Here is a 22,742-nt window from a genome sequence, read left to right as displayed (position 1 = left end):
TGCTTTCTGCAGCAAAGTCCTAGCAGCACTTAGGGACGTTATTATTATTAGTGTGTGTCTATATATAACCTGCCTAACTAGGTTGATCCAAAAACCCCATTTGAATCCTCTGCAATTTGCCTCAGAGGGGGAAAAAATTCCTTCCCCACTCCAAGATGGCAATCGGACCAGACTATAAAAAATGTTCCACCCTCTTTAATCGTCTAATGCAGCTCTGGCCACGTTTAATGGATGCTAATGCTTTCCTGTTGTAAAGCTCACCCATCATGTGTTTCAGAACAGGACGAAGACCTTACAAAATCCATATTGTATGAACCAAGGCTTTATTGTATCTCACAGTAAAAAGTTAATGCGCAATACTGAAAAGTAAGCTTCCTACTTATAGGGGCCAAGGCATATCAGGTCCATGCTCAGCTCTTACAACCAAAATTGTAAAATCATTTTAAAAGTAGGATGCCATTAGCACTTCCATTCATAGGGTTCTACCAACACTCTCTGCATTTCTGCCAATTAAAAAAAAAAAAGTATTCCCACTTTGCATGCTGCAGTCTGTAGCCTCCTTAAAGTGATCCATGTTATAAGCAGTGCATTTTGTTGTAGATGAAAAAGGGTTAATGTCCGCTCACAAGACATCCTCCTTGATCAATCACATTCCAGAAGGCAGATATATTTCAGGTTTTGGAATAATCCTTTCCAAAGAAACTGCTCTGCAGATCCTCCTGTGTTATCTGTTGCACTGTTAAACTGCTCTCAGTCAGTCTGAATCAGAATCTGATTCTTCATCTAGGAAAAGCAAAAAAGAACGTGAGTTGTTTTCAGCAAAAGAAGAGAAGAAATACAAAGAGTAACACTACAGTGCTAGTAAACCCATAGGGTCATAAACATTTTATAATGGTTGTAGCACAGTTCCTAATGCATTGGTATTAAAAAAAATTATTTACTGCTGTTAGGATACACAGAAAATAGCCGTGTGCAAACAGAAACCTATGTTTGTGAAGAGGCCGTTCATCTTCACAGAAGAAATGGTTCATTGTGTATCCAAAATGAAGCATTTTTGTAAAGTTATACTTTTGAATGTGTTTTATATTATTATTATCCTTCAGTCACATAGTGCTGACATGTTATAGAGATTATACATCAATAATAGGCCATAGTTTTTGCCAGCCCCCCTCCAAAAAAATCTACCCACTCATGTACTCACATCTGCCTGCTGTGGATAGTTTGCAGCTGATGCACAAATTTTCCGAGGCTATAGAGGACACCATGGTCCGGGCCTTTTTAGTTACACCACTGATTTTAGCCCCAATCTTGGACCAATAGGCTGGTAACTTTGTAATGAGTGGCAAAGTAGGCAGCAATTATTGACATGTTATTGATTGGGTTTTAAAACCTGTAGCAAATAAACTACATTAGAATTATTTGTATGATGTGGATAGCATGTACATTTCGAACCCCTGTTTGTTCCCACCCCCATCATGGTTGCAAATGGTCAAGCATCTGCTAACAATTTTACTCCTGTGATGAACAGGTGCAAAAATGCATCGATGTAGCGACATGGAACTTACTGTGAGTAAATACATAATCAGTCTGTACTGAGCACATGTTCTTGTGTACACCTAAAACTAGTGCTACAAATGAGCAATGCAAATGTGGCTTCAGTGACATTTGTAAGTGAGCCTCTGTGACTCGCTCCCCTTTTAGTGGTATTTTCTATAATTTGCTGCTATAACATGTAGTTGGCTGATCCCACAGATCACATATATTGGTATACTGCACAACTGTTAAATGACAAGCTCTCCAGTGAGTAAGGGAACATTTGCATTGACAGGAAATAAACGTGCAAGGGTATTACTTCCTTTTCTGCACTCTCCTTCATCAGTGCAGAACAGAAATAGTGTTTCTAAATAGGGTGTAGCTTTAGATGTTTGTTACTGTAACAATGGGTAAGCATATTGTATCTTGTAGGCACGGATTAATCCAGGGGTGTCCAATCTTTTGGCTTCCTTGGGCCACATTGGAAGAAAAAAAATGTTCTGGGGCCACACTAGAAATACACACAAACACTAACGCTAATTTTTGATTTATTTTATTGTAAAAGAAAAGAGGGTATCATAAATCTAGTGGGATTTTTGTCATTGTGTTTGCATCAATATCTGGTTGAAAGGAAGTAGTTGCATTTCTCAGTGGATTCTCAAGGTGTTCATCAGATAATTTGGTTCTAATTTTACTCTGTGTGTTCATTCTTGAAAAAAGTTGCTCACAAATGTAGGCGCTGCATAGCGAGTGATGCCGCTGAAGAATGCTTACCTGCCTTTGTAAGTAACCGAACGCTCACTTGTCAACTGCTTTTCCTGCTCTAGGAAGCCACACACACTGCACACCCCATGTAAAATTTAAAGCGCACATGCACACTGCATACATACGCTCTCTGTGCGTGACATTGCAACATGAAGTTTCCTGTATTGGCAGAAGTTCAAGTTCATTCATATACATCCTGGGCCGCAGGTTGGACACCCCTGGATTAATCCCTAGTGGTCTAAAACAGACTGTTCTGATTTACTAAAAGCCCCCACTATAAAAAATGTACACTCCAATAGACTGCCCAGAGCTAATTGGATAGTTTAAGATGGTTTACAAACATTTTACCAGTGTTAGCAAATAAGCCCCAGTTACGTTTTACCATTTTGTATAGCAAAAATTCCTTCCCCAAAGTAACAGGCACACCTACCGACATCCAAAAATAATTCTAAACAATTGGTTGGGAGATCACATGAAACATACTCTATTATTATGTGCCATACTTATCAGACACTACATGCCAATTCTCTGGTGTATTGTTTGTCTTTTAGTAACTATACATAGTAGAGAGGACAATGGATATTGATTCCTGATAATCAGAAAGCAGACCTAGGTCTGTGAAGCACGGCAGTACTTCTGCAAATTAGGGGCAGCTGTCAAATAAAGCTGTACAGAAAGAATATTCTGTTTTATCTTGTATTTTATTTCATCTTAGTTCATTGTATATTAAATGACATATAGATGAAAGATAAATTGAAACAAACCCTCTCAGATGCTAATCTAATGCCTCATCTGGCTTGTACTAGATGCAATAATGTGGCTGCAGTAGTTATTCCTTTTTATGCAAAGCTGTAATCTAATATGCACAGCTGTCAAAAGTCAGTTAAACAGGTCGCATCATTACTGCAAAATGCCTTACTATCGCAGTCTCTTATAGGCAAATTTGTTTGCTGGAGTTGCAGCCTGTAAAAAATTCTGTAAATTTTCCAGCGGAACCAAGAATCACACTGCTTTTTGAATCCGTCACATGGAGTTTTAAAGGAATTGTTCAGTGTAAAAAGAATGTAAGAATGTAATGTATAAAGGCTGGAGTGACTGGATGTCTAATATAACAGAACATAGCCCAACTTCTTGCTTTTCAACTCTCTTGGTTTCTACTTATTACTTACCAGGCAGTAACCAATCAGCGACTTGAGGGGCGCCACTTAAATCATATATGTTGCTTTTGAATCTGAGCTGAATGCTGAGGATCAATTACAAACTCACTGAACAGAAATGTACCATGTGGCCCCCCTTCAAGTCGCTGACTAACTCAGAGTTATAGAGCTGAAAAGCAGGAAGTAGTGTTCTGGCTATTATGTTAGACATCCAGTCACTCCAGCCTTTATACATTACATTTTTGGTTAACTAACTATATTAGAAACATTTTTTATTTTGCACAGCCTATCTATTTACCCAGTTTTTATTTTCACACTGAACTGTCTGATTACAATACAAGTGAATGCAATATTCACATATGGCAAAAAGCCAATTACTCATTGGATGCTATGGATAATTTCCCATGGGCAAATTAGCCTAGAGTTCATAAATGAGCTCCTGTAGTGTAAATGAAAGAACAAACTTAGACGTGCTCAACAGAGTAAAACGTCTCTTTACTTAAGGAGAGCACCACACATATCCTCACATAACTCAGAATGAGTTACATTCATTGTTACATTATTGCATGTCAGTGATTATGAAAAGAGATAAGGATTTATTTTCCATTTTTGGTTACCTGTGGAAGGCACTTTACCATACTGCACTTGTATTCTAAAGTGATGGATGTACAGGATTATGTAATTTAATACTTATTTAAATTAATATTTAGCAATTATAATAATACCAATCACAGTACCATACCCTCTGATTTCTGTCTTTCTGGATCCTCAGCAGAATCTCCTTTTTTAAGAAACTTGGTCAACTCATTGAAGATCATGTAGAAATCAATTGCAAATATAATAGTGGCAATAAACCCAAATACCTGGAATGAAAAGAGTAACAAATGTATAAATCTAAATGGACACGTATCATCAATCATCAGATAAATCGGTGGACAGTGGAACTCACCGCAGCAGCTTTGGATGCCCCACATTTGTATTTTGACACGGCCACAAGAGACACCACAAAATAAATGATGGCAGCTGACACACAACGAATAAAATCCTATCAGAGAAAGAATGTTGTATTAATTAGCAATTTAAATGAACCTTAAGCATAAGGAAAACAGTTGTTTCTTTAATGGCACTTTTTTATAAGTACTTCTAAACATATACTGAGTTCATGTTTAACATAAGTTGTAAAATACACTATAGTACTCATCATAATATAAATTCTATAAAGATTTTTATAATTAAACAACAAAACATGATTTGAAGAAAATGATATGCGTATATGGAAAATGCTTCTAATCAGAGGATTCTCTTCTACTTTTAGGCTACACTGTCCTACATGAACAGCTGAGATCTGGACATAAACTTCTGCTTTCTCCAGAAAAAAAAGCAGAATAATCAAAATTATATAGAAACATATTCTTAAAGTAAAACGTTATCCTGTTTATATGTAGCGTTAACATTTACTTTGTATTAGACATATTGGCAAAGGTTTTTTTTTTGTCCAAGTTGCCTTTATCTATAGATTTACTGTATGTTTATTTATAAAAGTTGGGTTACTATAAGCAGTTAAAGGAAGAGTAACACCAAAAAAAATGAAAGAGAAGGAAAGTCTTTGTGCACTTGGGTGTGCCAAATTCTAGGCACTCCCAAGTGATTGTGTTCACTTACCTGAAACCCCAGGCCGGTGCTACTATCAGCTGAAAACTGCACCAGCCTGGGGTTATACCAGTGAACACCATGGAACGATTCTTTTCCGTCTTCCTCTTTCTTTGCGCAGCTGCGCATGCACAGTCGAACGAAAAGATGAACTTTAACTAAAAAGTTATTATGTTCAACTGCGCATGCGTCTGCCCCGAGAAATTTGAAGAAAGAAGAAGACGGCTTTGTGGTGCTGAAATAACCCCGGGCCGGTGCAGTTTTCTGCTGATAGGAGCACCGGCCCGGGGTTTCAGGTAAGTAAATACAATCACTTGGGGGTGCCTAACATTTGGCACCCACAAGTGCAAGATGACTTTCCTTCTCCATTAAAGACCTGAAAATATAATTTAATGTTGCTCTGCACTGGTAAAACTGATCTGTTTGCTTCAGAAATTAACTTCTATAGTTCATTTAAACAAGCTGCTAGCAATGGCGGAAATTGAAAAAAGGTTATATGGCACAGGTTAAATAGTGGATAGCACCATTATGTTCTACAGAGCTTATCTACTATCTGTTTATATAAACAATAGTAATGTTTCTAAAGCAAACACAGCAGTTTTACCAGTGCAGTGCAGGGTAACGGTGCATTACATTATTATTTTAAAACACTTTAATTTTTTGATGGTACTGTTCCTTTGAGTCTTCCCCTTATAGTTCAGGTATTCCACCAGCCAGTATAACTGCCAATTAATTCTGAAAACTGAACCTCGTCCTCCACACTGAACCCTTGTTGTGTTCAGTGAAAAGAAAAAAAATACATGTTTCCTTTTAAAACCCATAACTGTCAGTACAGTATTATGTCCTTTCAAATAATGTGCCTCAGAGTTTAAACCAACGTAATGCAATACTGAATGCTGCTTCTTACCAAAAGAGGCCAAAGTATTCCCTTTAGCTGTTCATTGTATTTTAAAGAATAGGCGTAGAATGTAAAGAGAGCCCAAAGGAATTCTATGAGTGGAACAGTCATGAGACCAACTGCAGTTGATGCGGCATAACAGATGAAGGTGAGAAAAGAAACAACCTGCAAAATGCAAATGAAAAGATTATTAAGCGGTCTATCGAATCTAAAAGCAAAATTAATATATATATCAATGTATATCTTTAATGGAATAATTTATTAATTTATTAAATTGCCTTTCCCTAAATATTAATTTGGCCCATCTATACATAACAGCTGTGGCTGTGCATGGGAGATGGCTAGGGTTGCCATCTTTTCTTGAAAAAAAATACAGACCTTCCTATATACTTGCCGTTTTTTCCTATTAATAACATTGGCATCAAGCATTATTTTTACCGGCCAGGCAGGTAAAATACTGGCCAGGTGGCAACCCTAGAGAAGGCTGCAATTACTAGTTTAGGCTGATGGCACATGGAGCATTGGCTCCGCTGCTCTCAGTCTGCATTTTTTCTGCAGGCTGAGAGATGAAGATCCCTTCCACAGCTCCGTTGATCTGCACTGAAACATTGAGTTGATCAGAGTTTGGCTTGAAAATGCCTGCTGTGATGTTGTTTGAGTTGATCTCTGCTCTGCGTACCAGTACCCAAGCAGAAGCTGTAATTTTCAGTGCACATAAATTCACCTGTGGAATGGATTGGATCTGCTTCTTTCAGCCTAGAAAAAAAAAAAACGCAGATTAAGAGCAGAGGAGTTAATGCTCCATGTGACCTTAGCCTTAGGACATGCCAAATTGGGTACAGGTATGGGATCCATTATCCAGAAATCTCTGAATTACAAAAAGGCAGTCTCATGTAGACTCCATTTTATCCAAATAATCAAGATTTTAAAATGATTTTCTTTCCCCCCCCCTGTAATTATAAAACAGTACCTTGTACATGATAAAAACTTAGATATAATTAATCCAAATTACAGAAAGATCCAGATCCTGAGCATTCTAGATAACAGGCCCCATACTTGTACAAAGACTAATAGGAAGATCCCACAGCACTGCCAGGTAGAATTACGTTTCACCTGTCTTTCAGAGGATTCCAACACAGGTTAGGCATACCTGGCCTATAAATACAATTAGAAGGTGGGTAATGTTTATATATATATGTGGGGGACATTATCCAGTAATTGGTTTGCGTAATGTAGCTGGGGCCCAGTAGCCACTTTTCTACCTTTATAATGAATCATGATGAAACCAGTGGATACTGTTATGCTGTATGAATACACTGCCAATATGCTAGTAGCCTGTAAATTTAAAGTCTCTAAATATTGACCAACTTTTATTATAAATGTTTAACCAGTGCTTACTGGAGTTTTCTGACTTAGAGCATAGCCTTCATCATGTATTCAGCTCTAGGACATTGTATAATCTTTACTGTGATGCTTTATTATAAAGCAAGCGTGTAAGCTGTGGCATAAGGAAAGATTTACACAGCAAGCGCAAGTTATAAAATCCACACTCAATCGGTCATGTTTATAACCACAACATCAATTTCCTAGAATTAAGGTGGCCACAAACACACCAATAATGATATTCAGTGCATGTCTGGCAGGAGAAGAGCTGACCAATATCATCAGAAGACTGGGATATTGGTTGCTATCTTTTTCAGCAAAGCAAATGCATATCATTATTTGGTGCAAGTTTAGAAGAGAAGGTATTAGACACCTTTGTGAATCTCATTTGGATGGATGCTATTTTGCATGCAATTTGGTGCTTTGCACTGCATCTTGCTTAGTAAATTATCCCTATTTTTGGTTGCTAAGTTCTTTGGATTTTTTTTAAAATGATTTGAACCCTATTTTTCAGGCCACACAATTATTCCTACATTGCAACACTGACTCAGAGGGAAGTATTACTGCTTTTTCAGCATGTGGTTTGTGCTTAAGAGCTGTTAAAATACTTCAGTCAGAGGAGGAGATATAATAGGCATGCTGACTGCCAGCTATTTGAGGTTCCCAATCTTACAGGAACTTACACTTCAAGTTCTCCAAGCCCTGACATTTGAGTACTTAGCCTTTAAGAGGCTTCTGTCCTAAGGCTACGGTAAGACGTGGCTGATTCTCGGCCTGTGAGAAACAACGTGTCTGCTCACCTCTGCACCTACAGGCATGGCGTTGGCCTGGTTGATGACACATGGGGGTATATTTATAAAAGAGTGAAGTTAGAGATCACCACAATCTGCTATGAGGGAAATTCCACCACTCTCCATTAATTTTTATGGCATATTTATCAAAGGGTACATTTTTATTTTCACCTATTGATAAATACTCTTTTAAAAATCCCATAGAAATGAATGGAGAGCTGCGGAATTTCACTCTAGCGACTGCAGTGATCTCTAAGTTGCCTCTTTGATAAATGTAACCCATGGAGTGCAGTAAATTCATGGAGTATAGGCAGGGTCGGACTGGGGGCCCCCGCCCCAGCATCGAAGACACGTTGGCCAGGCACTCTCCCCTCCACAGTTGCAGCCTACCTCTTAGACCCCGGTGCTCACCTTTTTTCCTGTTCACCTGTTGCGCTTGCAAAATATACCTTTTAAAATAGGATTATGCCTTTAAAGGAAAATTATAGCACCAAAATGAACACTTGAGCAACAGATTTATATCAAATTAAGTGGCATATTAAAGTATTTTTCTCAAACTGGAATTTATATTTAAGTAAATATTGCCCTTTTACATCTCTTGCCTTGAACCACCATTTCGTGATGGTCTGTGTGCTGCCTCAGAGATCACCTGGACAGAAATACTACAACTCTAAGGGGCACATTTACTTAGCTCGAGTGAAGGATTAGAAGGAAAAATACTTTGAATTTCAAAGTATTTTTTTGGCTACTTCGACCTTCGACTTTGAATCGAACTAAAAATCGTTCGACTATTTCGACCATTCGATAGTCGAAGTACTGACCACCTACTTCGCCACCTAAAACCTACCGAGCACCAATTTTAGCCTATGGGGAAGGTCCCCATAGGCTTTCTAGGCAATTTGTAATCGAAGGAAAATCGTTCGATCGATGGATTAAAATCCTTCGAATCGTTCGATCGAACGATTTTTCCTTCAATCAAATGAATTGCGGTAAATCCTTTGACTTCGATATTCAAAGTCGAAGGATTTAACTTCAATGGTCGATATTCGACCAATAGTAAATGTGAAGAAGTGTTGAAGCAAAAGACAGAACTCTGTCTGTTAATTGGCTCGTGTGACCTAACATGTATGAGTTGTTTGTGTGCACCGTGAATCATAAATGGCAGCTTTCTATTTATGATTACCCAATGGCACATACTACTAAAAAAGTATATTATTATGAAAATGGTTTATTTACATGAAGCAGGGTTTTACAAATGAGCTGTTTTATGCAATATATTTTTATAGTGACCTACATTGTTTGAGGGGTATAGTTTTCCTTTAAAAGTTACTCTTTGTGCTCTTTCAGTGTTAATGTGCCACCCAGCTGTTCCACCCTTTCAGTTCTCTGGTTCTGATTGAAATAAGGCAGATATCAGTTCTCCTCCAGTTCTGTTAATCAGCTTAAACTAACTTGTTTCAGAAGTCAGAATGAGAGATACAGAGAATGTAAACAGCCAGACATATACAGATATGGGATCTGTTATACATAATGTGTGGGTCCTGGAATTTCTATGATAATGGTTATTTTTGTAAATTCGGATCACAATACTTGTCTACTAAAAACATTTAAAAAAAACAATAGGATTGTTTTGCACCAATATGGATTCACATGGCTCAGTTACTATCAAATACAAAGTACTGTATTATTATAGAAAGAAATCATTAGAAGAAAAAATAAGAATTGCTTAATGGCCCTCCTCTATTTTGTAGCTTTCGGAATAACAGGTTCTAGATAATAGATCACATACCTATAATGCTTTCAATAACATGCATTTTTTTTAATTATGCAGAATTTTTTTTTAGTTTGCCATTAACTGTAGCCATTTGTCTGTATATTTTTGTTTATTCATAGGTTTGGTATGCACTATTTCTTAATTTCGTTTGTAGCTTCCCTTTAAATAAAAGAGTCCAGGCCATTCATAAAACTACAGGTATGGGACCTGTTTTCCAGAACAGGGGTTTTCCAGATAACAGATCTTCCTGTCATTTGGATCTTCATACCTTAAGTCTACTACAAAACCATGTAAATATTAAATAAACCCAGCAGGCTGGTTTTGCTTCTAGTAACGATTACTTAGTTAGGATCAAGTACAAGGTACTGTTTTTTTATTACAGCAAAAAAGCAAGTCATTTTTTTTTCTTTATGGGAGAAAACCTTTCTGTAATTTGGAGCTTTCTGGATAACGGGTTTCCAGATAACTGATCTCATACATGTACTGCTTCTTGCAATATTTTCCACTTTGAAAGTGTATTCTATTGCATAACTGGTTTATAGCTGATGGCACACCAAAATATTTCTGTACATTGCTTTTTGTCAGAAAAAGAAAAATGCTGTGAACTTTCTCTAATGCTTTTCATTGTAGAGACAAGTAAAGCCCAAAATTAACAGCCTGTCTAAATATTCTCTATTCCCATTTATGGATTCTATCAAACTTCGGGACTCCATAATGTATTTTAAGTAAAGGAAGACGCCAGAGGATAAATTATACATTCCCCCAGCTGTCTGTTTTACCTATTGCCGGCATGAGCCTTGAGTGTTTGTATTATATTGGGTATGGTTTATCTTACTTAGGTCTATTACTGCAGTATAATGGAAACTAACCATTGAATTAAATGATGGAAAAATATAAGGCTTTACTGTGGTATGTTATGTGCCTGGATATCTTTACTCTGTTAATGCTATTCTCAAGAATAGAAAACACAAAGCTATATCTCGGAGCCCTTTAAGGACAGTGCAGTTCACTGGTTGGGGGGAATCTTGGACCCTTGAGTACTTTTCTCCTGAAGGACATGTTAGGGGTCACTTTTGGAAAAATCCCAGTACTGCATTTGTATACTGCCCATGAACCAACTTCAGATGCTACTACACTGTATATGCAAACTGTCCTGGGCATCCTGGAACTGGTCTGAAGACATTTTTGAGTCCTGCAGTGCTCGGAATCATAACCTGGGATGGTGTGTTTTTCAGGAGCCCCAGTGGGCCGAAACTCCCAAGTCCAATGCTGCAGGTAGGTTATCTTCAAATTGGGAACTTCCAGTGCATTGCACTTTTAATGTCCTTTAATATCTGATCCTTTCATCCATAAAAGGGTGCAGTGATAAAAAAAAAAAAATAGGAATATAACTGCCTAAAGCAGGGTCTGGCTTTGTTAGGAGAGGATTGTTAAGAAATGCTCACACCAGCATTCTGCACTAATGCCCACCTGACAAAACAAACAGTTCCGCTCCTGGAAAATGCACCAGGACTGTGCTGAACTAAGCCTTATTTAACCTTGCTTGAAAAACGCTACACAGTATAACTGGACTTTTTGATTCACATACTGACTCAAATTACAAGGCAGCCCTAAAATAGAACAAAAAACACCTTGAATCCACTGTGTATCCTGTGCTTCAATGGCTGCCCCTATGTATACGCAGCAACCAGGGGTCCTCAACCTTTTTTTACCCGTGAGCCACATTCAAATGAAAAAAAGAGTTGGGGGGGCAACACAAGCATGAAAAAAGTCCCTGGGGTGCCAAATAAGGGTTGTAATTGGCTATTTGGTAGTCCTTTTGTGGACTGGCAGCCTACAGGAGGCTATTTTATCCAATTAAAACTTGCTTTTAAGCCAGGAATTCAAAAATAAGCTCCTGCTTTGAGGACACTGAGAGCAACATCCAAAGGGTTGGAGAGCAACATGTTACTCACAAGCTACTGATTGGGGATCGCTGATATAAACTATAGTAGTGTCCCTAAAGCAAATACACCCATTTTTGTTACAGTTCATTTATAGGAGAAGGAAAGTCATTTATACTCTGGGTGCCAAAAGTTAGGCCCAAGTGATTGTATTTACTTAAGTGAAACACTCCAGGCTGGTGCTTCTATGAGCAGAAAACTGCACCGGTCCAGGGTTCTTCCAGTGAAATTCTTCCTGCTTCTTCTTTCAGTGAACGGCCACGCATTCGCAGTAGAGCGAAAAGCCAAACTTTAACTAAAAAGTCGGCTATTTCGCTGAAAAGAGAAGAAGAGGATTGCTCCATGGTGCTCGCTGGCGGAACCCAAGGCTGGTGCAGTTTTCTGCTCTCAGGTAAGTAAATACAACCAATTGGGAGTGCCTAACTTTTGCCACCCCCAAGTATAAATGACTTTCCTTCTCCTTTAATGCTGCAATACTAAACCCATGTCATTAACACAATAAATGATGTATTTCAAAGTAAAACAGATTCATTTGTTCAGGAATTACATTTTATATTGTAGACAGAATTATTTGCAGTCTAAGTGTAAAATCCACATTTGTAAGAGAATCCTAGTAGGAGAAAATATATATAAAAGAGATTTTTTTTTAGGCAAAAAATCTACATTTGAATAGCTCATTGAATCTACAAGTGCAGAAATCTTACTGCAGCCTCCACACTCGGCAGTAAGGGTAGAACTACACGGACAACTTCTATGCGTTTGCGGCGGATCCGATGCGCGTCAAGTCGGATGCAACGGGAAATAAGGTAAGAAATACAAACGTTGGATCTTGTCGCAGCGTTCATCCGACTTGACAGACATGTCGAATGAATGCTGCGACACCATCAGATATTGCTATTGCTTACCTTATTTTCCGTCACATGCAATTTGACGGCTGCGGTTTGGCACAGCGCGTCGGATCCGCCAAAAACGCATAGAAGTCGTCCGTGTAGTTCTACCCCATGGTAGACAAGCGATTTTCGACGAATCGACACCCGGCGACAAAACGCACGCAATACGACGGATGGAGTCGCACGCTTCAAGATATAATTGGACTGAAAATGAAGTCGGAGGTAACAACTACATGGTCGGACTGCTGCTATCTGCGTCCTCACCCGACAGTCGTGTCGTGTTGGATGTAATGTAGTTTTTACCTGCGACTTTTCATTCAGTCCAAATCTTGTCGCCTGCGTCTCCATCCGACTTGTTCCTTGCGTTTTGTCGGCGGACGTTGATCTGACGAAAAACGCTTGTGGAGTTCTCTATACTCTAACTAGTAACGTGCCCGCCCGCACCGCTTTATCCTTTTATAGACCCGTGCCTGCCCGCCCCGCCGATGACGTCATAAAAGGGGCGGGGCAAGCAGATGCAAGACTATAAAACCGGAACTCAGCATTTGAATGTGGCGGGCAGGGAGAGCAGGAGAAGATCTCAACCTGCACCCACCCGCGAGGAGCACTGCGAGGTCGACCCAAACCCGTCCGACCCGCGGGTATCGGGTCGGCCCACACATCACTAACTCTAATGTATTGCCTAGGGACTAGTGATGTGCGGGCCGACCCGAGGACAAAAAGCGCGGGTCCTGGGCGGGTGCAGCTCTTCTCCTGCTCTCACCGCCCGCGACCTAGTACTGCCGGCTTCTGGCGCCGGAATTTATAGGCCCCTTTTGTGACGTCACTGCGGGGCGGGCGCGGGTCTATAAATAAAGGAGAGCAGCGGGCCCGGGTCGGGTCGAGCAATTCTCAAACCGCACATCAATACTAGGGACTGACCCACATCTAAGTGATGTAACCATGCGCTCATTAGGCTCCATCATAAACTGCCATATCATTTCTCAGTCCAAACAAAGGATGATAGTACAATGATGAAAGAACAATAACTACTTTCAAAATACTCCCAAGCTAATGAGTCATTTTACACAGAGATAAAACTGTCCCTCTTCCTTTGTTCCATTCAAATCCAAATACTGGAGCAGGGACTTATTTTCCATAAGAGAAAAGAGCTGAATTGTTTTTCCCCTCCGCTTTCCTGGCTGCACAGAAGGATTGTATTAGTCACAATCACGGGCTGTAAGTGAGGGAGATAGAACTCTTTGTGGCCAAGACGAAGCCACATTACCCACATCAGCTGAGTGAAAGGGAGAGGAAGGATGGTATATGCACATATGGTATATCTCATGTCTGTAACTGAACAAATGGCTCATTCCTGCGCTTGGAGACGTGACAACGGAGCATGTGAGCACTCACCCATTCAGCCAGCAACAGCTGTCCCTTGCGCGAGCTCAGGAACTCCCTTCCCGGGATCAATGCGCTCCTCAGGGCAGGAGTGCGAGTCTCGCTCGTTTGATCGGGCTCATCCATTCTTGTCGGGGGAGGGGGGGCAGAAAAGGATAGTTTAGCAGTCTGTAGGAGAAGAAAGGAAATGGAGGCAACGCGGAAATGTGTATTAAACTAAAAAGTTGTGAGTGTCTGTGATGTGCGGAGGCTTAACCCCTGCAGTGCCAGAGCCGCTACTTCCTGCCCACAAGCAGCTCGGGGGTCACTGGCTGTTCAGTGACTTCTATTGCGGCTGCTTTCTTGCTCTTTTTCTTAAAGGAGAATTCCAATCTTAGTTATTAAAGGGGTTGTTCACCTTTAAGATAACTTTTAGTATGATGTAGAGAGAGATATTCTGAGATCATTTGCATTGGGCTTTCATTTTTTATTATTTGTGTTTTTGGAGTTATTAAGCTTTCTGTTCAGCAGCCCTCCAGTTTGCCGTTTCTGCAATCTGGTTGCTAGGGTCCAAATTACCCTAGCAACCATGCATAGATTTGAATAAGAGACTGGAATATGAATAGGAGAGAGTCTAAATAGAAGGATCAGAAATAAAAAGTAGCAATAACAATACATTTGTAGCCTTTCAGAGCATTTTTCTATTTTTTTTCCTATTTTTTAGAAGGGGACAGCGACGCCCATTTGAAAGCTGCAAAGAATCAGAAGAAAAAGACAACTATAAAAAATAAACAACGAAAACCAATTGAAAAGTTGCTTAGAATTGGCTATACTATAACATACTAACCACCCTGAACCATTCCATACCTGAACCACCCCTTTTTCTGTAATGCAGACTGTGATCTTGCAAATGGCATTCATTTTTTTTGTGTGTTGAAATATTAAATATTTTGTTCAGCCGCTCCAGATTGGAATTTCAACAGTTATTTGGTTGCTAGGGTCTGGATTACCTTAGTAACCAGATATTGGTGTAATCGCCAGACTGGAAGTTGAATAGGCAAAGCCCTGAAATGAAAGATGAGGAATAATATGGAATGGAAACAATACTGTTGAAGTCTCAAAGAGCAAATTTTTGGATACCCAGTGACCCCTAACAACCAGCTTATCAGTCAGTGTTGCCAGCAGTACTAGTTATGCCACACACTGTATAGATTGGCAAATAGATTGTGTAGCCATGTTTTGTACACTTTTCCCCATTTTCCTCCATTCTCCTCTTTCATATTCTGTCTTTCTCTTCTTTGATCTTCTGTTTTCAGTTCCTAATATTGTTTTCACATACTGAAAGCTCAAATGGCCATGGTACAAGAACAGAATGTCAGCTGAGTGTATAGGAGGAGCCATTGTATCTAGGACCACCAGGGCTTTTCCTAGTGCCCACCTTGATGCTGGCCACAGTACAAATTTGGCACGTGTTGATGTATGTATATTTTAATTTATGTAGTGCTACTTATGCACGCAGCACTGAAAATAAAAACAGTAAATGAATAGAACAAACAGTAGACAATACAATAAAAAAAAGTACTGTTACACATGTATGTGGCCTTCTGTTAATGGCATGACATATCAATTCACCTCACAGGCTAATCATTTGGATACTTTACCTAGCAGCCAATGTATAGCTTTCTTGAATTGTCATTAAATAAAGTAAATTTTAGATTTTTTTTCAGTAACTATGGGAATAATGTGAAGCACTGCAAAATGGTTCAGCACTAACAGTGGCCGATGTTTGGGTGCCTTCAAAGGTGCCCAAGTCTTCTGCCGATATTGGTTTGTACGATATTATTTGCACATCTAATATTATTGGCGCGTCTATGACCACCTTAAGGGTAGCCATGGATATTAAATTTAGCTGCAGAAAGCAAAATCAGTTGACAGGAAGATTAATTAACATGCTGTCCCATCTAAAATAAACTGTTTCGGTTTCAAGCACACAACAGGATTTTGTTTTAAATTTAAGGAGAACTAAAGTTTAACTAAAGAAGTAGCGTAGAAATGTTGTACATTATGTTTTGGGCTTCTGTACCAGCCCAGGGCAACCACAGCCCTTTAGCAGCGAAGATCTGTGCCCATAAAGATGCATCTGTAGCTCCCTATCTTTCAGATTATATTACAAACCACCCTAATTTTGTGCTTGATAATTTGCAACAACCTCTAAATTTATCTTCTCAACAGCTGCTCAGAGCCCACACTGAGCATGTGAGTGTCACAGACACTTTCGAAGATGGTGACCCCCTGTGAAAAGTTTGAAATCCTGGCTCATTGCTGCTATTGAGGAGCTGATGCAATAAAGTAATTATATAAAATATAGCATTTTAGCCATATTCAGTTTTAGGCTTAGTTCTCCTGTGTATTTCTAAGGACGCCACGTATTCCAGCACTGTACAATAAATGGGTGTATATAAAAATACAAGCAGGGGCCCACAAGGCAAGTCTTGAAATCTTTCCCTCTTTTTTTAAGTTAATAAAGAAGATCGTAATCTTCTTAAACTGATACATGGAAGATCTCATTATTAAGATAGGCTTGCCAGGCTTGGAAGGAATACTGGAGGTGAAATATTTTCTTGAGAAATATACAACAGCATGAGCATAATTAGTTTGTAACAATATCATAATTTTTTAATTTGATGATACATTTTACCAATTAAAGGTAAATACATGTGCTGCCACATATGAAAATGTGCTGCTAGGGGTTTGGGAAGAGACAATAGCTGTCTAGCAAGAATATCCCCACAAATGACTATCCAGTTTAAAAAGAAATACAACACACTGCACTAGGTCTCTTAGGTCTGGTAGAACAGACTATGGCTTGGAGTCATATTACAAAGTAGAGATGGGGGTAGGCAATAGACTGTAGTCTTGTGGTCTCTCTGTTGTATCCAGTTGTCATTTTGCTTATCAATTCTGTGTCCCAAGTTGACAACACTGGCAAGCTGATTCGGCTGGGACTTCAACCACAAATCCCAGAATCCTCAGTGGGCCAAAATGGTGAAAAATTAGGTGTGATGAATCTGTGGAAAGCAAATGAATTTGGTTTCCTTCTAAAAAGGGTGAAGGACATATTCATCATCATCATCATCATCATTTATTTATATAGCGCTGTCAAGAAACTCAGTGCTTTGTGCTGTATAGACTACAAAATAAGTACTGATACCCACCCCAGTGGCTCCAAGAAGTCTGAGCATGACTCCATAGGAAGAAGATGCGAAGAGTCCGTGGGGGGGAGGCAATTGAGTCAACCTAGACTCTGATTCATCGTCAAACACCTACTTGTTAACAATCAGGGCCGGATTTATAAACTGTGCACCCCTAGGCCACTTGGCTTGCCCACCCATGACCGGCTCCCTCTCGTATCCGAGCCACTTAGCTCACACCCAGTCCGCCAGCACTCGAACCACTCCCCACTAGGGTTACCACCTGTCCAGTTTTGACCCGTGCAGCCCTTCAAATTACCGGGCTGCCAAATTAGGAAAACCGGACAGGATTCTATAAAGGTGGCCATACACGGGCAGATAATGCTGCCGATATCGGTCGTTTAGACCAATTTGACCGCTAATTGCCCGTGTATGGAGGCTTCCGACGGGTCTTTCCGATCGATATCTGGACATGATATAGATCGGGAAGGTTTGATTTTTCTCCCGACCGACCCGTCGGAGCCTATTAAACTCGTCGTAATCCGATCGTTCGGGCATAGGGCCGAATGTTCAGATTACCCCCGATATAGCCCTGCTGTTAGTGGCATATCGGGGAAAAGATTCGCTCATTTGGGGATGTCGCCAAACGAGCGGATCTTATAGTGTATGGCCACTTTAAGACTGACATGCGATTGTCGCATCATAGCCCCACCCCCAAGTCATGGTCCGCCCCCTCTGCATCCGGGTCCCGCCCCCTATGCTTCACAGCCCGTCCCCTCCATGTCACAGCCTGGTCTCCACCGGGCTGAAAGGTGGCAACCCTACTCTCGACCTGTTTCCCCACACCCAATCTGTTTTTTCCACCAATGTAATTCAGCTAAAAAACAGTTTCTCTGTGAGGCTACAATATTATTGTTATTTTGTATTGTACTGTCTACAGCATATCAAAAGTACTGCCTCTTTAATGCAAAAGATTTTGAACTTGTAGTCAATTGATAGCTAGGGCCTGCTCTTAGCTATTTTATGTCTATTCATATCCAGTACCTTTGTTCAGCACATTATTTTCTTCCAGTAGTTATCCTTATCCTCACTTGCCTGGAGTCAATCTGTATTTAGCTTTAGTAGTCTAATCTGCATTGCTAAAGGCAAACATCTGATTGGTTGCTAGGTTAGAGAGGGTTTTCAGTGGTACAGCATCCAAAATTCCTGGTCACTTTGGAATTTGGATTGATGATCAGTTGTTTTAAGTAGTACAATCAGACATTCACAATACTGACCCCACGATACTCCACTCCAGTTGGAGTATCATGGGGTCAGTATGCTGAATGCTTTTTAATACATATCTCTGAATATATTATGGATTTTTAATATTGTTAAGTTACGGAATTTTTTGTGATAACTAGTGAAACTTTGGAACCGGAACATTTCCTGTTAACCTTGGTTCTTTCAGATTGACCATTCGATTACCCCAAGTGCTAGGATTGGGCCTGTTCTGGTGACTGAACCATAGAGAATGTACAGTTTTGAGCAGAATGATGTGTGTTATTCCCCAGGAATTGAGGTCTAAGGTATGACATAGGCAGGAATTTGAACTTTTACCAGTATCCCTTCAAGTGACCTGCCTAGGATCAAAAGAATTTGCCACAAGGAATGACACTAGGAGTGTTGCCACAAGGAATTACCCACAAAGTCTTTGGTTTCAACTTAGCACCAGATGCATATAACTTATATGAGTTGTTCACCTTTATATTAACTTTTAGCATGATGTGTAGAGAGTGACATTCTAAAACAATTTGCAATTGTTCTTATATGTGTTTTTTTTAAATATCTAGCTTCTTAGTCAAAATTTTAGTTTGGAATTTCAGCACCTATGTAGTTGCTAGGGTCTAAATTAACCTAACAACCAGGTAGTGGTTTGAATGGGAGACTGGAATAAAAATAATAGAGGGCCTGAATAAAAAGATTGACAATAAAAAGTAACAATAACAATAGTTTTTTTGGCTGTGGGGACAGTGGACCGACCCATTTGAAAGCTGGAAAGATTTGAAGAAGAAGGCAAATAAATCAAACATTATACACATTAAAAAATAAAGACCAGTTGTAGAGTTGATAAGAATTGGCCATTCTATAACATATTAAAAGTTAGCTTAAAGGGGATCCGTCACCCAAAGAAATTATCCCGAATCCTATTTTATCATGTTAGTCAAGCAAAATGAACTTTAATTACACTATATAAATTATTTGAATCTTGTTTCCTCCAGTCTGGGAATTCATAATTCTAGCAAGCAGACAGGAGCCATTTTGTGGACACTGTTATTAAGGCAAGCCTTGCATCATCTCAGAATCTTGTTTGTGCACCAGAATGGGGGACCTGATGTCCATCCCCATGCCCTGGTTACACAATTAAATGGTGAAGAGAATGGGGGAATGTGAGGAGGGCAGTTACATCTAGGCAGTGCTGAATGGAAAGTGAAAGTAATTGCTTGCCCCGCCTCTATGCCTAGGCCTCCGGACTTCCAATTTAATAGCAAACTAGCAGAGGAGCACTGCCAAGACTGGGCTCAGAAGACAGTGATAGCTTCCTCAACAAGTAAGGATGGGGAAAACCTTAAAGAAAAAATGCTCCTCAACCAAATTAACGGCCTTTTACAGAGCCAAAGATAAAGGAGGAGGCGCGCGGGGAAGATTCCAAGATGGCGACGAGAGAGACACTTCGCGCCCAGCTTCCCCAGCATCATTGATATCACAGTCACAGAACGGGAATCTCAACCCTTCGCATACACAAGAAGGCCTTACAACAGCTACATTAAAAAGCCTTCACTCGCTGCGTAAGGTGGATATACAAAGCGACATGCAAAAGACCATTGCGGAGTTGTGAACAGAACTGAGGGAGATAGAACTGCGCACCTTGAAAGCAAAATGGAGGAGATGGTGGGTTCGCATAACGACATTATTGATCTTACCTCGGCCCTAGCGGAAGAGGTTTCTGCACTGAAACAAAAACTGGGAGACAGATCACGCCGTAAGACTGAGGGGAATCCCGGAGTCAGTAACCACCAAGGGCCTAAATGCGTATGTCCAAACATTTATGGCAGCGTTCCTCCCTGAGGCACCGGAATCAGCTTTAATTCTAGAAAGGCGAAAAATGCACCAGCAACTGCGCCAAGAGATGTGATCGTGCGGATACATTTCTACCACATCAAGGACCAACTATTTTGAGAACACAGCTACGCACAAGCCCTGCCGGATACTTACAAGGATATCTCCCTCTTCGTGGATCTTTCTACGGCAACAATACAGAGAAGAAAGGAATTTGCACACATCAAGATGCATGTTCAGGGGCTGTGTTAAAGGACTTGTTAACCTTTAACTTTTAGTATGTTATAGAATGTCAATTTCCAAGCAACTTTGCAACTGGTGTTCATTATTTTTTGTTATTTCTTATTATTACTGTATTTGCCTTCTTATTCTGACTCTCAATATCTAAAATGGGGGGTCACTTACAACCGTCATTGCTCACGATCGCTCTGCAAGGTTATAAGTTCATTGTTATTGTTACTTTTTATTATTATCTTACTGTTCAGGCCCTCACTTATTCATCTTCAAGCCTTTCACTTCTACCACTGCCTGGTTGGTATGGTAAATAAGACCCTAGCAACCAGATAGCTGATGAAATACCACAGCGGAAATCTGCTAAACATAAAGATAAATAACTAAAAAAAAAACCCTACAAACATAAAAAAAACAAACAATGACAATTTGTCTAAGAATATCACTGCCTACATCATAGTAATACGTTACTTTAAAGGTGAACTAATCCTTTAATGTATGATGTGGTCCTGAGCATTTCTTTTTCTATCTATTTACCAGAGGGACACCCCTTAAAGCTGCTGCCCTAATCATGGGCCTAAGGTGCCTTTACAGAAATTCAAGCCATATTCACCTTTTTGTTTATTGGTAACAAGTTATACATGGGCAAATTGCAAACAACTTTCCAGTAGGTCTTTTTTATTTTGATTAAATATTTTGTTTTTAAAGCTACATCTTTCGTATCCAAGGCTTGATGAATTGGGGAATGCTGGAGGTTCACATTTATAGCAAACGGCAGTGCGGGCTGGGCGCCCCCATGCGCAAAGGAGGGCGCACATGCACAAAATGTGCTTCTCTTTTTCAGTGGCGAACTAGGGGTAGGCTGCTTATGATGTACGTGCCTGGCGCCCCTACGTGCCTCTTATGGCTACCCCGACAGAAAGAATTCTAGGACATCCTCAGGGGAAATCACTCTCCTAAGGCAGAGGAATGCAGCATCGCCTGCTTTTTCTCTCACCCATCCTGAAAGGCTGCAGTCGAACCTCCGTCCTGGGTCCTCCCTCCTCAGCCGGCATCCCTCCCTCCTCTGCCCTCAGTACAAACGCTCTCCATCCTCAGCCCTCCCTCCTCAGCCTGGCTTAGGAGCTGAGGTGTGAGGCAGGAGGGCTGAGAGCTGAGGAGGGAGGGCTGAGGAAGTTAAGCATTTGTACTGAGGGCTGAGCCATGAGGGCGTAGATTGCAACTGTTTATTCGGGCAGCACGGAAGTGTGACTGCAGAGACGAGTACTTCTTCATTAGGAGACCGCACGCAGGAACGTGTGTTCTCCTGATGATGTCCTAAAATGCGTTGGTATACCCCTAGTTCCGGCCCTGGTTAAAGGCTGCTGTAAGGTCTGGGTCTGCAGGTAACGTCTCAGATTTCACCCACATAATCTGACCAGTGAAAGAAACCACACAGGACAGAACTATCTCAGTAGTAGAAGGCTGGGTTTCAGGGTTGCCAGGTCTAAATTTCAAAAACAGCCCAAGTCAACTACAAAACCAGCCCAAAACTAGCCAAGAGGAACTTTAAAAGTAGTCTAAAAACAGCATAATATGTGCAGTGAAACACCTTTTTCAATTTTCACTGATTTGCACATTTTTCCATGAAGCAAAATGGGAAAGATCTGCCCCCTTCACCAGGGGCGTAACTAGGGGGCTCAGGAGGTATAGGGGCCCCATGAGGCCCAAATTCGTATACAATTTCAACCTCTAGACATTTTGGTGGCCAGCAGATTTTTGCCCCAAAATTGCCTGAAATTGAGGAAAGTCATGGAGAAAATGAGAGAATGTTTAAGAGGAGACTGGGGTACAGAGCCCAATATCTGTTAACTCCCGACTTCTATGCAAGTCAGTCCCATTGCATGCTGGGTATTGTAGTCTTACATTACACTTGACAGTCTGCAAATTGTTAAACAAAAACTACATTACCCAACATGCACTGGGAGATCAAAATATCAACAGTCTGTATAAGTTAGCGCTAAAAGCTAGGAGAAAAAAGAGTGCAGCATAAAGAGAATCTAAGTGTAGTGGATTGTTGATAGTTGTAGTTCCAC

General features: G+C 40.3%; 1 protein-coding gene across 2 annotated transcripts; it reads right to left on the bottom strand.

Moving 5' to 3' along the window:
- Positions 1-306: 306 nt before the first annotated feature.
- cmtm3.S (CKLF-like MARVEL transmembrane domain containing 3 S homeolog) lies at positions 307-20,473 on the bottom strand. 2 transcript variants are annotated; one of them, XM_018260484.2, is made up of 5 exons: positions 20,301-20,473; positions 6,013-6,168; positions 4,405-4,500; positions 4,198-4,318; positions 307-783 (listed from the first exon to the last, which is right to left on the bottom strand). In XM_018260484.2, the coding sequence occupies exons 1-5, from the start codon at positions 20,421-20,423 to the stop codon at positions 755-757; spliced, it is 525 nt and encodes a 174-aa protein (XP_018115973.1). In that variant the 5' UTR covers positions 20,424-20,473; the 3' UTR covers positions 307-754. The 2 variants fall into 2 exon arrangements, with proteins under 2 accessions (XP_018115973.1, XP_018115974.1); XM_018260485.2 differs by lacking the exon at positions 20,301-20,473 and adding an exon at positions 14,180-14,464.
- Between the last annotated feature and the right edge of the window lie 2,269 nt (positions 20,474-22,742).

Source organism: Xenopus laevis, chromosome 4S, assembly GCF_017654675.1.
Source record: "Xenopus laevis strain J_2021 chromosome 4S, Xenopus_laevis_v10.1, whole genome shotgun sequence".
NCBI lineage: Eukaryota > Metazoa > Chordata > Amphibia > Anura > Pipidae > Xenopus > Xenopus laevis.
This window is presented reverse-complemented; position numbering and strand designations above follow the sequence as displayed.

What these genes read in the sequence shown, in the direction of transcription:
- cmtm3.S (XM_018260484.2), bottom strand. Translation starts at nt 20,423, where the DNA reads ATGTTTGGACATACGCATTTAGGCCCTTGGTGGTTACTGACTCCGGGA. An exon ending in GGGCATCCAAAGCTGCTGCG is followed by an intron (nt 4,319 to 4,404) that starts GTGAGTTCCACT and finishes TTTTCATTCCAG; the next exon opens with GTATTTGGGTTTATTGCCAC. An exon ending in AGAAAGACAGAAATCAGAGG is followed by an intron (nt 784 to 4,197) that starts GTATGGTACTGT and finishes TGCTTTTCCTAG; the next exon opens with ATGAAGAATCAGATTCTGAT.